Genomic DNA, 14,624 nt, shown 5'->3' with positions numbered 1-14,624 from the left:
TTTGTTAATAATTTAAATAATTGTTTTAAACTATATAATTGTGTTTTGATCTATTTCAATTTCAGCCGGCACGTGTGTTGACTCCGCATGGCACGCTGGTCGATGTTTTCTCTGTAGACGAAGCAGATCCGAGTATGGAGATTAGGAGACAGATGCTGGAGCCGTATCTAAGAAGAGCCGGCTTCTATTATGCGTTTCTGATAAAGCGTTTTGAGTACGACAACCCAATGATTAGCGCTCTTGTGGAGAGATGGCGTCCTGAGACCCATACATTTCACCTCCCATGGGGTGAGTGTACTATCACTTTGGAGGATGTTGCCATGCAGGTGGGGTTACCAATCGACAGTGAACCGGTCAACGGCACTCTGAGGTCATGGTGTAAGTTCCACCAGAGAGATATTTGGCAATGGTGCGAGGAACTCCTTGGAGAAGTTCCTAATTAACGGACATGTTGGGACCACGAAGTATAACATAAAACTGAAGTGGCTCAGGAGTAGACTGCAACAGATGCCTCTTGACTCTCCCGAGGAGGCCCTCGTACGGTATGCACGTTGTTACATTATGTATTTATTGGGTGGCGTTTTACTTCCTGACAAAGCGAACAACACGGTTCACATACGTTATCTTCCTCTTCTGGCAAACTATGAAGCCATTAGTACATATAGTTGGGGTAGTGCCGTGCTCTGTTGGTTGTATAGAGGCATGTGCCTAGCGACTGATTATAACGTCGAGGAAATGTCTGGTTGTCATACACTATTGATGTCTTGGAAATACTTCAGGCTTCCTTTCTGGGCACCGGACGTGACGAGCCCATACACGTTTCCGTTAGCTACAACGTAATAAATTTTTCTTCCATATGTTCTGTATTTGTGCTTTGTGTTCTTATTTCCTCAGCGTAATTTTTTAAATGTGGTTATAAGATCATTCTGTTCTTTCGCAGGTGGGCGGGCAAGAGAGGAAAGAATGACTACGCCGAGCAACGCTTACAAAGGCACCGGCTTAGGTTGGACATTTTGAAGGTGGATGAGGTAACTATTCCTGTTGCATCACTCTCGCATGATATTGTTTTGTCCCATGAAATTTAGTCTACCTGTGTAAATGACATTTGGATTTGGTAGTTTGTGTGGATGTCGTACAGGGATGCACATATTTTGTCGAGGGTGCCTGCGGACTTTCTTGGTGCTCCGCATGGGGATTTCTATACGGCGGTCGTGCCACTTATTTTGTTCTGCTGGATCGAGATTGTAAACATCGATAGAGTCATGCGGCAATTTGGCGGCAAACAAGGTCCACCGAACCCTCCATTAAACATAGACACCTTCCCATCAACAAGGTACCTGTGTACTTACCATACAGGTGTGTTCCATCAACCGAAACTAGAGGTTTGCAGTGCTTGAATACCTCGACACACGATGGAAATGACCAGAAAACTTGATGAAACATGACGCTTTCACGATCGAGGGTGTTGCCGACGTAGTATGGTCGGGTTTGTAGGTCAACAATTGTCCCTATGACGAAATGGCAAATTCGTAAGAGCATGAAAACTATTACAAAACTAGTATGCAATCCGATAGATAGGCTTACCTGGAACAAAAGTTTGCAACGCATTGAAGTATCTCTGTAACTAGTTATAAGAATCATCCCAGTCTCCATAGATTCTTGCTATTGCCTTTTGTTTCGCTAGCCAAACCTTTTTGTAAGACACCTTGTATCCGTATGCCGACTCCACGGACCCCTGCAACACTTTTATGCAGATCGTTGCGTCTGCTTGAACCATGGGGAATATGTGCTGGCATATGACATTTGAATCCAGTTGAGCATGATCTTGGGAAGTCGTGGACACCAAACAAGTGTGAGGCCCTTGGTATTTTCGAACTTCCCAAAATCTGGACGCCTTCGTCTTCGCAACCCTCACCATTCAGGAACATTGGTCACCAAAAAGTTTGCATCGACAAACATACCTGGTATGATCTGACTCCACTACTTTGAATTCCGCACTTCGACGTATGTTGTAGTTCTTAACAGCAAGCATTGCTGCATCCTTAGTCAGGAATTTCAGGCCAACCTCTAGCTCCATTTCACCTGTCAAACTATAGTTACTGGGTATGTCCTCTGCATTTGTCGAGTTCATTGGACCAAGACTGAGGTGCAGGTAATGGTCGGGGGTGCCGCTGGAAAGAGCTCCGACCCTTGCAACATTGATCGGTTCAACAACACTTAGGATGACCCTTTCGCCCTGAACCGGTTGGGTTTCCGGAACAACCTCTGCTTCCTCTCCACTATCATTCTCAATCTCGTCTTCCTCAGATGAGTCAGCCAACCCGTCGGCCATTCCTTCCGGATATGCAACATGGACATTCGGGAAGGGACGTCGGTCAGAAATTTCTGTATTCTGGGCGGGGGCCACGAAGGCATTAAAGGACGGACTACGACCCCTACCTATGTCCAAAAATGGAATGCCTTCACCAGCACCGAAATTTCGCATTTCCTCCACGTTATTCGAACTAGATGAGCTGCCCCCCACATCTTGGAGCTTCACGCAGAGTTCCATCGAATAGATGCTTCCGATGCTACGATGATATGAAAACATCATCGACACGTGCTGGTCAAATTTAATATGCATTTTCTGATATGTAAACGAATTAGCTACAGCAACGGGCATCCTGTAAATGAGCGTACTGATCTCCTTTTTTCCAATCAGCCCAGTGTTCATCAGAATCATATTTTTAAGTTGCAGACACGACTGTGGGGAAATCATTATCCAAAGTGGGTCGTCACACATAAAGGTCACTCCCTCACCTGTATACGAAATTTCACCATTGGGATATATGACCACATAAATATATTCAGATGCCATTATGACACCCAAAAATTAGTGAAAGTAGCTCCTGTGAGAGTGGAATTTTCGGAGAAGAAAGAAGGGTAGAAGAAGTGAGAGTGAGAAATGTGGGTTTACTTCTGCTGGCGAAGGGTTTTTATAGCCTAGCCGTTGTCCCAATTCGTGTGCAGTACACACAAATTTGTGACATTTCGTGTGCGGTACAGGAGACATGGATTCTGAACTCAGCCGTACACCCATTTCGCTGATGTCTACCGTGAGTTCCTCCTTCCATTTCGCTGCTGCCCTCATGGAAATGGGATATCCATTTCGTGTGTGGTTGGCATGACATGGATTTCCCATTTCGTGGGCACCATAATTGAAATGGAGTTCATTTCCATTTCACGGGCAGAGGCCACAAAATGGCAATGCGCATTTATAGAAAGATTTCCAGCCATGCGCATTTTGGGAATTACTGTTTTTTAGATGCGCATTTAGGTAAAAAAGCTGTATATTATCCTTTTCATTATACTCAATTTAATACGGTCAATTTGGTGTTTTCTTCTTTTTTTTTTCATTTTTCAAAGATTGAATTGAATATATAGTTGCATGATTTCTCTCCATAAATTCATTATTTATTTTTCTGAATAAGATTTTTTTTATATATTTATAGTTACAATTAATTTTTACATCCAAGTCATTTAACCAACTAAACCCAACCAAATACTTTTAACTTAATTCATCTCTACACGCCATTATCTCCAACAAATTTTTTACTTAACGCATGAATATATATAACTGTCTTTTTCATACGAATTTCGTTTTCTTTTTCAAAATTTTCCAGTGTTTTCTATGTTCTCTACGTTCTTTGCGTTCTCTTCCTTTTCTATGTTCTCTTCGTTCTCTGCATTCTCTTCCTTCAAGATCAATGCTTTTTTATCTGATTTGAAGATTTGGATCAAATTCTTTGAAATCAAGTAGTGAAATCAGCTTTGAACAGGTATTTCATTTTCAAAGACAATGAATGATTCAAGTGATTGAGGTGTAGTTCGAATCTAGTATATGTAGTTCGTTAGTAGTTTATGATTCTATAGTTGAATAATTTTGTTTTTGTTTGTGAAAATTGTTGTTCATAGTTGATGGTTTGAATTTGAATGTAATGTAGGAGTTCTGAATCTAAATTATTACTTTGATAAATCTTTTTCGTTCTCAGTTTCAGTGTATTTTGAATTATAAATTGGCTTATTTTTGAAATGCTTTCGGTGTATTTTCAAGTTCAGAGTGTAAATTGAACTAGGGCGAATTGTATTATTGTTTTAAATCGAATCAAGTGGAAGAGGTGTGGTTCGAATCTAGTTAATGTAGTTCCACTAGAAAAAAATACTGAGTACCGTCGGATTCTTCAAACATATCCGATGGTAATCAATTTACTGTCGGACTTACCATCGAAAACAATAAGGCAGTATAAACCTCGCCGGTAAATGCTTACCGTCGGATTTATTTTGTCCATTGGTAATTACTGTTGGATTTTATGATGAATTACCATATCAGGAAACGAATTGGTTACCGTCAAATTTTTTCGACAGTAATATTGACGCCAAAAATGTTGTTTTGCACTGTGTTACCGTCGGATTATTCCAACGGTAATATCATTTTATTTTATTTTTTGAAATTTGAAATAAACTGTCAATTTTAATTTTAAATTTAATTTTTTTCACACAATTAATAGTCAATTCATAAATAATACAATGTGCAAATTAAGTAAAAGTCAAGTACACCAAATAAATGTATGAAACAATAAACTAAAACCTAATATCTACAGATTCAGGTAGTCATCGTCGTCGTCAGTCCCGTGGTCCTGAGTCAGCAGTGATGATGTCTGTGTGCCACCAGCGCTACCACTGCCATCAGCAGTGGTACTGCCACTAGCAGGGTTGATGTTAGTGGCACGCATTTGGGCCTGGTACACCTCCATCTGAGCCTCCATATGCTGCATCCGCTCTAGTGACTCCCTAAATTCCAACCTGAACTCATCCATAGACGTCACGTGACTGAGGATCTCCTAATACCTCTCCCGATAATCATTAAGCTCCTAAGCCTGTTGGTGAAGGCTGTGTTGGAGCTCCTGCACCTGGAGCCTCAAATCTACGCCTTCCTCGAGCTGGACGTCTCGATTGGTGGCGGAGCCTGACGACGTCCTCAACGTCGAGGTGCGGAGGCTGCTGGCGAAGAACAACCCCATTCCATATATGCGGTTCTTGTATGGGGTTGAGACAGTCTCGCGCCAAACTGCATCGGGGTCGACGACTGAGGCCGCAGATCCATCGGCGGCGTCCTACCCACTTTACTGAGTTAGGGCCTTCAGTCTCTATGTATAGAACTCTTGTGCAATTAACACAAGTTACTGTGTGATTAGTAAGCTAAGATAGATATACAGTTAATATCTAATAATTTAATAGCAGAAGATAATCAGACGTATGTTTACTAACATAATGGTCCTGAGGCCGCTGATCAACAAATCTCGCTTTGTTCTTCTTCAGCGTGTGGGTGTACTTGAAGGTCTCCGCCAATGTGGCCTCGCGGCCCAATGGCTTCGACTACACAAGTTGCATTGAAATACAAAATTATTAGAATGCTTAGTAATGATATGCAAAATAGATAACATAACGAAATTATTAACAATATTAAAGGAACTACATACCAGCCTGGCCTTCGTTTTCATGAAGATCACCGAGTCATCGATATACTTTGACGACCACTCCGATGTCCTGTTAATAGCTCAGTTGGTAAGACACCGATGCTTGAACCCCGCATCGTTCTCCTAATGAGTGAACAAGCCCTTCTTTACCTCCGGTCGGAGCTAGCGCGTCCGTTGGTCTCGACTGTGGCAAACATCGTCCAGCATCTGTTGGAGCCGCCGACCCATCCTATAGTCGAATATCTTCCGGATGGCCAGGTCGTACTCAGCATCCCAAATGAAGTGCAACTGCAACAACTAAGCTTTAAATTCATTTAGACAATATAGATTATATAAACTAGTTAAAAAGAATTAAAACAGAAACAATAAAAATAATTACCGCCCATTTCTCAAACCAGCGCTGCCTGGTCTCAGCGTGGATCTTCATGTAGCTGGGCCAAGGTTGGTCGTAAGGAATAAAAAATTAGGTTAATAAGTGACAACAACACCAAATACACCCCAATTCACATAAAATACGCCAGAATATAAACCAAATATACCACTATTATCTCTTGATTGCATAAAATAATGTCAGTTCAAAAACACATGCAACTCAATCAAATATATACAAAATGACACCAGAAGTACTACAACAAGATTTTGTTGCCTAGTTTAGCTACAATAAAAAGAGGACCATATCATTAAGTACACCCTCAATTCACATGAAATATATTAAAAGTTGTTACTGATTACTACACACGAACACAATTCAAAACATGCAAACACTCAAACATGCACAAAACACATTTAAATTTCTCAAACACATACAAATATAGGTTAAACTATACGAGAAAAATTACACAATATTTTTACACTGGTCTAACACAGTTATCACCAAAAGAACAGTATAATGAGAACAGTAATATGTATTTTAACGCAAGAACATAAAATGAATCTATTAAATAAATAGAAATATGACTATATAGTGTTTCGCGATCGAAAATGAGAAAAAGAAAAGTGAAAAAATTGGACGATTAGTGAACAGTACCTTCAATACAGTGGCGGAATTTGAAACAAAATTTTGAAGGGACAAAAAATTTAACATAAAAATTTAATAATAATATTTATATTAAAATAAAATTTATAAATATAATTATTCTTCAAATTTGTTATAAATAAGATAATAAATAAATAATTCTACAGATAAAAAATATAAAATAATTTATAAAGGTTCTCTTCGAGTCTTTAGTGACTTAAAATCTTCAATAATTGAATCAGAACTAAATTTTTTAGCAATTTATAATATTTATTGAAATTTTTTTACCAATTTATACAAATACAATAATATCAATACTTATTGAATATTCTAATATTTTTTATTATATAAAAAATTAAATTAAATAAACAGTAAAATATAAAATAATATTAAATTGAATAAATAAAAAATATCTAATTTTTTATATTTGAACTCAAAGGTAGAGGAAGTGTTGCTTGTTGAATAGAAAACTGCAAAATGCGAATAGAGAAGCTGCTAGTAAAGCAGTGTATTTTTATAATGATGATTTTTATCTTTTATTTTGTTAGATGATCTTTTTTTATTCTTATCTTTTTTTGTTAGATAACGTTTTTTATTTGATTTGATTTTTTATTTTAATTTTGATGTATTGATAAAGCCAACAAAGGCCCACCCGGTTCAATCCAAATCCAACATGTTTTTAATATTTAAAACTAAAAATTATTGTGCAATAAAAGTAAGAGATGAAGATTGAATCTGGGTGCTTAAATCATAGTAAAGTATTTTTTGGTGACTAATCATAGTAAAGTATTTGAGCCAACTAAACTATTTTTTATTTTTTTTAAAGAAGTACTACTAATTTTTTTATAAAAAGTTTGGGGGCCATGACCTCATTGTCTCAACTAAGCTCCGCCCCTCTTTATAATAATACAGCAACTAAAATGATTCACCATAATTATACGGAGATATAAGACTCATCTCCTCCATGTTTATAATTTAGTGACACAGGGGTAGCAGAGTCTCCAACCTGCCTAGGATGGTTGTACTTGAAGGAAGAACCAAATTTACATGACCCTATCTTCATGTAATACTGCATTTTTAAGCATCATCAGATATAATCAATACACAAAAGAAAACCCAAACTACAAAAATGAGTCAAAATAGAAATTCAAGATTATTCTATCCACAACATATAATAGAATTATAGATTACCACAGAACACATCATTTCATATAAAACAACGAATCACAGGAGTCAATTGTCAAAGGGAATATCAATGCATATCAACAGTATAAGAAGAACCATATTAAGCACCTGGCACAAAGGCTGGCCAATTCGCTCCGAGTACTCCCCTCCTCCAGTCCTAGCAACAACACCAACAACCTAAAACATTCACATATCTCCAAATCATTAGATCACTGTAAATATATGAATCTCATAGTTCAATTGATTAAAAACAAATAGTGATTAAAGAAAAACCCCTCAAAGAAAAAATTTTTGATTCAATAAACTCAACACTATCACACTGATGATAGCCAATATCAAATTAAACTACACTAAGAAAAACTGATGATCACATCAAGCACAAAAATAACACAACAAAAAACCCTCCACAAACTTAAAATTCAAATGAACTATAAATTTTACTTCGGTCCGATCACGAAAATGGTTGAAACGGTAGCAGGAACCATAGCCACAAAATCCAGTCCTCAAATAGTAGATACAATCAGCCTCACCAGGCCTTTGGGGATAAGATTCCTTTGCAGCACCCAATGCCATTTGCCACCCCGACTTTGTATTTTTCAAAATCAGAATCAGACACACTTCACAACACCCCACATTCTCCTATAAGACAAATCACAATCGCAGAAAGCCACAAACATTAGGCAAAAAGGGAAATGATTTTCATATTTTATTTTATGAACAAAAATGAAAAGAACAGAGCGGTTGGGATATTATATCAAATATAATATAATATCATACCTTTGAAGCCAGTTCCGGTCCACTCTGGCGATGGATTAGACTGGGAACCCTCGCTGGATCGGCCTTACCACTCCATTGTGCGGACATAAGAAAACTGGAGCTGATGGAATATAGAATGAAAAGGTTCTTCCGAAGAAATCGGGTGTCTTCCCCTACTCCATAGTGCAGATTCTAGAGAGAGAAAGAACTGCCGATTGATCCTCTCATCTTACTTACCCAGATGCTAAGCGCTCTCCTGCTTTCTCCGGAAGAATCTGTTGCTGGATCTCATCACAACGATCAATCGTTCTTCCTCAGCGCCTCTCTGCAACTCCACAGATCTCCATCATAATCCCTAGAGGGCATTTGATGATTCGCAACTACAGGAGATGGTTTGAAATTCCAAAGAAAAAAAATAAGTGAAATCAGAATGAAATCTCCATCAGAATTTTTTAAAGAGATGTGTGTTGAAAATTTTAAATATATTTTATTTATAAATAAAATTAAAATTTAGTTTTTTCCTCGTCGTAAGTATCAATGAGATATATTTGGACTCGTTTAAAAAGTTTTAAAAGTTACTTTTTTTTTTTGAAATTTTAATTTATGAAAAATATTAGTATTAATATCTAGTGAAATTTTTAAAAATAAATTGTAATTTTATAAGAAACTATTTAAGTACTTATGAAAAAGTAAAAAAAAAGACTTCTCTCATAATAAAATTTTTTTATCATATTTTTTTTTAAAATAAACATTTTTGAAATTAAAAAACTAAACACAAAATAACTTATTTATAAACTACTTTTAATATAAGTATTTATTGTTTAAACTATTTTTTTAAAATGAACTTAATTAAGTTGTTTATCCAAACTAGACCAAAAAATGCCTTTATATATAAACTGCAAACTAGATTAAAACCGAAAAAAGAAAAAAAAATGCTTAAGTTTGAGAAAATTTGGAATTTTTTTTTAAGATTTTTCTATGAAATAGAACTCTTTTACGGTGTGTTTAGTGGATATCAACAAATTGAATAAGAGATGACACATTATTAAAATATTATACTGAGATTAGTGATTTTTTCATTTAATTTTGTTATTTTATTAGAACAATTTTAATGTTGTATTATGGTTTATGTATAAGGATATTATTATTCAATCTATTAATACCTAGAATAAGTTAGGTTGTCCACATATAATATAATTATAGGATTTAGATTATTTGTCGGCAATAAAATGTTGAATATGTAAATATTTTTTATTTGTAAATGTTTTCAAACTAGTTTAAAAGAAACTTTTTTTATTGGTAATAAACTAATAATTTGCAATTTTGTTGTTTAATGGTGTTTATTTGATTATTCTAAATGATATAATTAACCTTCTAACTCTTTGAAATATTCATTTTATATAATAGACAATAGAGTATACAGTATACACAATAGAGTCAATCACTTCGATTTGGAATAAGCAATAAACAAGGGAAAGGAATTAAGACAGCGAAAAATAGATGATGTTGAGCAACGATTTTTATCACCCATTGTGCAACATGAAATCTTTCTGCTTTTTTTTTAAGTCACCAAAAACCAATGTAAAGTCACAAAAAAAAAATCTTTCTGCTTTTATAAGCCTACCCCATTGTTACATAGATCAAACATATAAGTATATAACCATAACAAAAATGTGATTTTGTCCTTCCATTGATGAAGGTTTCACCACTTTTAATTTCCTCCAGGTTCTAAATTTGCATGCCAACTAAAATAACACAGTATCACAGAATCATATGTTTTTGTTCCGTCAGAAATTATTTTACTAACACTCTTCTGGAGTTTCAGTGTCAAAACTTTCACAGTTGCTAACAATTTTGCTGATTTCGGACAATAAACTTGCTGAGACTAGATGAATTTGCATCTTCATTCACAGCATCTCCGGGAGAAACCATAAAGTAGTAGAAGAAGAATAAAAAATTATGATGTAGCCAAATTCGCATTACAGAAAGAAAATCTGGCTTTCACACTATAAATCCAAACTTGGATGACCAACATCAAGCTTTTGCAATCCTTTATAATATTTTAGGCATCAAACCAGAATTATAAGCCTTGAAACTGGCAATAATATTGTTAGTGGGAGAACCAAATTAAAATATGAAGTATTTTAGAGATGAACATATTCTGATTTGAAATTTAAATCATTAATGAGTGAAATTTGTGTATCAATATTTCTCCTTATTTTTTTTACAATTTTAACTTTTAACAGTTCACTGCACTAATGTTGTTGCCTATCATTCTCCATCTATCTATACCATATCATTGTTTCTATCTGACTGGAAATTTCTATCACGGGAGTAGTTGATGAGATAACCAGAAACCGATAATAAGTTCTTAGAACAAATCAATTTCTTATCAAAATAACATAAAAAAACAACTAACATTCACTCAACTGCCTCATAATCAAATAGCAAAAGTAAGAAACTTATTATTATCGGGCATACCAACACAATTGCTTTGTGAAATAAGCCATTTTTCCCTCTCGGAAATTTTTAAATCTATAGTAGAAAAAACGATATATGTATAACAGTGGCTCCCATGTCACAGAATTCATAACACCACAAAAAATCACATAAAAAAACAAGATAACAATTGTAAGAACCTATTCAGCAAGCTACCACAACACTGACATTATGAAAATCAAATGAGTTTAATTTTGATTCACTTGCACGAGAAATAGATGCTTTACTCCAATTCCAGATTCTGAAGTCAAAATGGCTACAAATGGATTAGAAAGAATCTTGTAAATCAACAATATCATGACTTGGCTCAACTTGCTGAAAATGCTAGACAAATTGAACAATTGAAGGATAAGAAAAAGAAAAGTATAAAAAAATGACAAGAGACATTAAATGATCATCATTTGTACATGTCTTGACGAATAAGGCATGGAGAGGATGAACAAAAAGAAATCGCAGACATGCATGGTAGATGTACTTCTACAAATAATGGGTAAATTTCATGATAATGTCAAAAAAAAAAAAGAGAGAGAGAAATGTAATAAAAATCATCTCATGTCCTTTGTTTTTCACTTTTTCTATCATCTTCTATCATCTCTTCCTCCTTCTCCTTCTTATCTTCCTTTTTTTCTCCCTTCTCTATGTCTTTTCTCTTCCATTCATCCTAGTCTTCTTTCTTCTCTCCTTTCTCCTTTTCTTATCTTTGGAATTCTTATTTCTTTATTGTCTTTTCTCATCTTTAACCAGATTGAATTGAAAATTTGGATTGACATCTTTGACAGGTTGATTGAATTCTAAACATCAACAGAGCTAACAAAATTCCAAAGTCTATGAGGCTTTTATGCTGATAGTTGCTTACCCAAGTGTCAATGGGATATGTACTTCTTTGTTTAACTTCATCAAAGTATAAATAGATACAGAGTGTAAATCAAATCACTATTCAAGCTAATCATATCCATACATGATTGGATGTTTGCTTTAGTTAAAACATTTCTATAACGTGAGTATACAAACTAATTCCAAATCTAATTGCTTTCAAAAATGAATTTAATTTTTATGCAAACAGTTCTTCGCATGCATCCAAATTAGGTAACACCAAAAATAACTTATTTCACATTAAATGGTTGTCCAAAATAATGGATGTAATTGCATAACTTTGTAAATTTACACTAATATATCAAAATTAAACTCTTCAAAATTAGGGGTAGGAACTATGAAGTAAATTACCGAGTGTAGAATGCGGGATTTGACGGTAGATGGCCTTGAGCTTGTGCAATGGGACGATAGCGTCTTCGTTGGTGGCTTCAGCGTAAAGCTGCTGCTTCCAATTCCAAAGCGTCTTTTTAATATCCTTGTTCGATTTTACAAGATTTGCTTTCTCAGTCACCGTGTGTTGTTATTCGAAGCTTTCCTTGCGCTTTCAACTATTGTATTAACGAGCTCCATTCCCTGAAACTCAAAGAAACTCAACACGGTGAGGGAAAATACAATTTAACGCTTAACAAGTCAACAGAATTTTGCAACAATTAGCAACGGAATTTATCAATTTAACATTGAAATTTAACAGAACTTAAAATACCGCTTGGTGTTGCAGACGACGGTGGCGACAGAAGCAGATGACGCCGGCGAGGGAATCAGAGGACGGCGGCGGGATCACGGATGAACATTATATCACATTTTCATTAGAAGATAAAAAAAAAATTTCTCTCACCCAAATATCGAGGTCAGGCCCAAACACCAAACACTAATGTGAGGTCCCAGTCCAATATACAGCCCATTCAGAGTTTTTGGAAATTTAGAAAAAAAAAGTTGGAAATTTCTTTTCCTTTTTGTTACGGCCTGTCCCAAACTCACGCGGGTCAACTCGACCCGAGTTCTCGCCGGCCCAATGGTGCGTCCTCCACCCGACCCGGACACGCGTCCCGTACGGCTCGCTCACAGCCGTGGGATAACCCCTTTGGGGACATGGGCCTGCCTATTCGAAGGGCCCACCACTGACATGTATATAAGGGGGAGACTGGCTCTCCCCCCAAGGTACGTCACATTTCACACATCATTCCCTCTCCGCCTGCACATATTCTGACAAGGGCGTCGGAGTGTCTTTGCAGGTGGCACCCCCCCTTCTCCATCAGAAGTGCTCGGGACCTCGCTCACCCGGAACCTGGAAACCACGGCCAGACGAGCTTCTCCACCATCCGAAGCATTGACCTCAGGGTCCTAACCCGAACCGTCCGGTACCCGACTTACCGATGAAGTTCAGGGGGCAGCTATCAGTACGAAACTACTGGTGATGAAGTTCATCACCGATGACGGATCCGTGGGATCCCTCCGGGGCGACTTGGAAACGGCAGTCGCTTGCGACCATGCCAGCCTTTCTCTCAGAAAAAAATCAAAGGAGGCGTCAGGAGTTTTCCTGGCCGACCTGGACGCCAGGGTAGACGACAAACCCAGACCAGAGCCGGAAGGAGACTTGGAGAAGTTCAGAGTCGGCGAGGAGCACGATAAGTTCACATTCATAAACAGGAACCTCCCGCATGAAATAAAGGAGCCTTTGATGGAGATGATCAGGGCTAACGCCGACCTCTTTGCCTGGACGCCTGCCGACATGCCAGGAATAGACCCCCAGCTCATGTCACACCACCTGGCCGTAAAGGCAGGAGCCAAACCAGTGGCACAGAGAAGGAGGAAAATGTCGCAGGAAAGGGCAGACGAGGTAGCCAAGCAAACGGCCAGCCTCTTAGAAGCGGGATTCATCCGGGAATTGGATTACTCGACTTGGTTGTCGAATGTGGTTCTGGTTAAAAAACACAACGGGAGGTGGAGAATGTGCGTAGACTATTCTGACCTCAACAAGGCTTGTCCCAAGGACTGCTACCCCTTACCTAATATTGATACGCTCGTTGACGCAGCGGCAGGGTACAGATATCTGAGTTTCATGGACGCCTATTCAGGGTACAACCAGATACCGATGCACCGACCTGACGAGGAAAAAACGGCGTTCATAACGCCAGGAGGCATCTATTGTTACAAGGTCATGCCATTTGGCCTAAAAAACGCAGGAGCCACATACCAAAGGTTGATGAATAAGATATTCAGCGAACTCCTGGGCAAAACAGTGGAAGTTTACATAGATGACATACTCGCAAAAACCGCCCGACCTGACGATCTCCTGAGTGACCTTAACGATGTTTTCTCGTCCCTACGACAACACGGCATGAGGCTTAATCCACTCAAATGCGCGTTCGCCATGGAGGCCGGAAAGTTCCTAGGCTTCATGATCACTCAAAGAGGAGTGGAAGCCAATCCCGAAAAATGCCAAGCTGTCCTTCAAATGAAGAGTCCGGGTTGCATCAAAGACGTCCAAAGACTCGCTGGGAGATTGACAGCTTTGTCCCGTTTCCTCGGCGCATCGGCGGCAAAGGCCATACCTTTCTTCAACTTAATGAGAAAGGGAATGACGTTCGAATGGACACCAGCGTGCGAAGAAGCATTCAACCACTTCAAGCAAATCCTGGCGGCACCACCAGTCCTCGGGAAACCCAGAGCCGGAGAACCGCTCTACCTCTATCTATCAGTAACCGAGGAAGCGCTGGCCGCGGTCCTCGTTACAGAGGAAGCGAGGACACAACAGCCCATCTACTTCGTGAGCAGGGCAC

At 37.8% G+C, this 14,624-nt stretch overlaps 1 protein-coding gene across 1 annotated transcript; it reads left to right on the top strand.

Annotated features, from left to right (window-relative positions):
- Positions 1-507: 507 nt before the first annotated feature.
- Positions 508-1,258, top strand: LOC140182933 (protein MAIN-LIKE 1-like). Its single transcript, XM_072230905.1, has 3 exons — positions 508-836; positions 941-1,028; positions 1,139-1,258. The coding sequence occupies exons 1-3, from the start codon at positions 508-510 to the stop codon at positions 1,256-1,258; spliced, it is 537 nt and encodes a 178-aa protein (XP_072087006.1).
- Positions 1,259-14,624: the final 13,366 nt, after the last annotated feature.

The sequence above is a fragment of the Arachis hypogaea genome, chromosome 20 (genome assembly GCF_003086295.3).
Source record: "Arachis hypogaea cultivar Tifrunner chromosome 20, arahy.Tifrunner.gnm2.J5K5, whole genome shotgun sequence".
NCBI lineage: Eukaryota > Viridiplantae > Streptophyta > Magnoliopsida > Fabales > Fabaceae > Arachis > Arachis hypogaea.
The sequence above is the reverse complement of the archived record's forward strand: the minus strand, read 5'-3'. Positions and strand labels throughout refer to the sequence as shown.

Coding starts and splice junctions, on each gene's coding strand:
- LOC140182933 (XM_072230905.1), top strand. CDS start 508: ATGCCTCTTGACTCTCCCGAGGAGGCCCTCGTACGGTATGCACGTTGT. Junction 837..940: donor ACGTTTCCGTTAGCTACAAC/GTAATAAATTTT, acceptor GTTCTTTCGCAG/GTGGGCGGGCAAGAGAGGAA. Junction 1,029..1,138: donor ACATTTTGAAGGTGGATGAG/GTAACTATTCCT, acceptor GATGTCGTACAG/GGATGCACATATTTTGTCGA.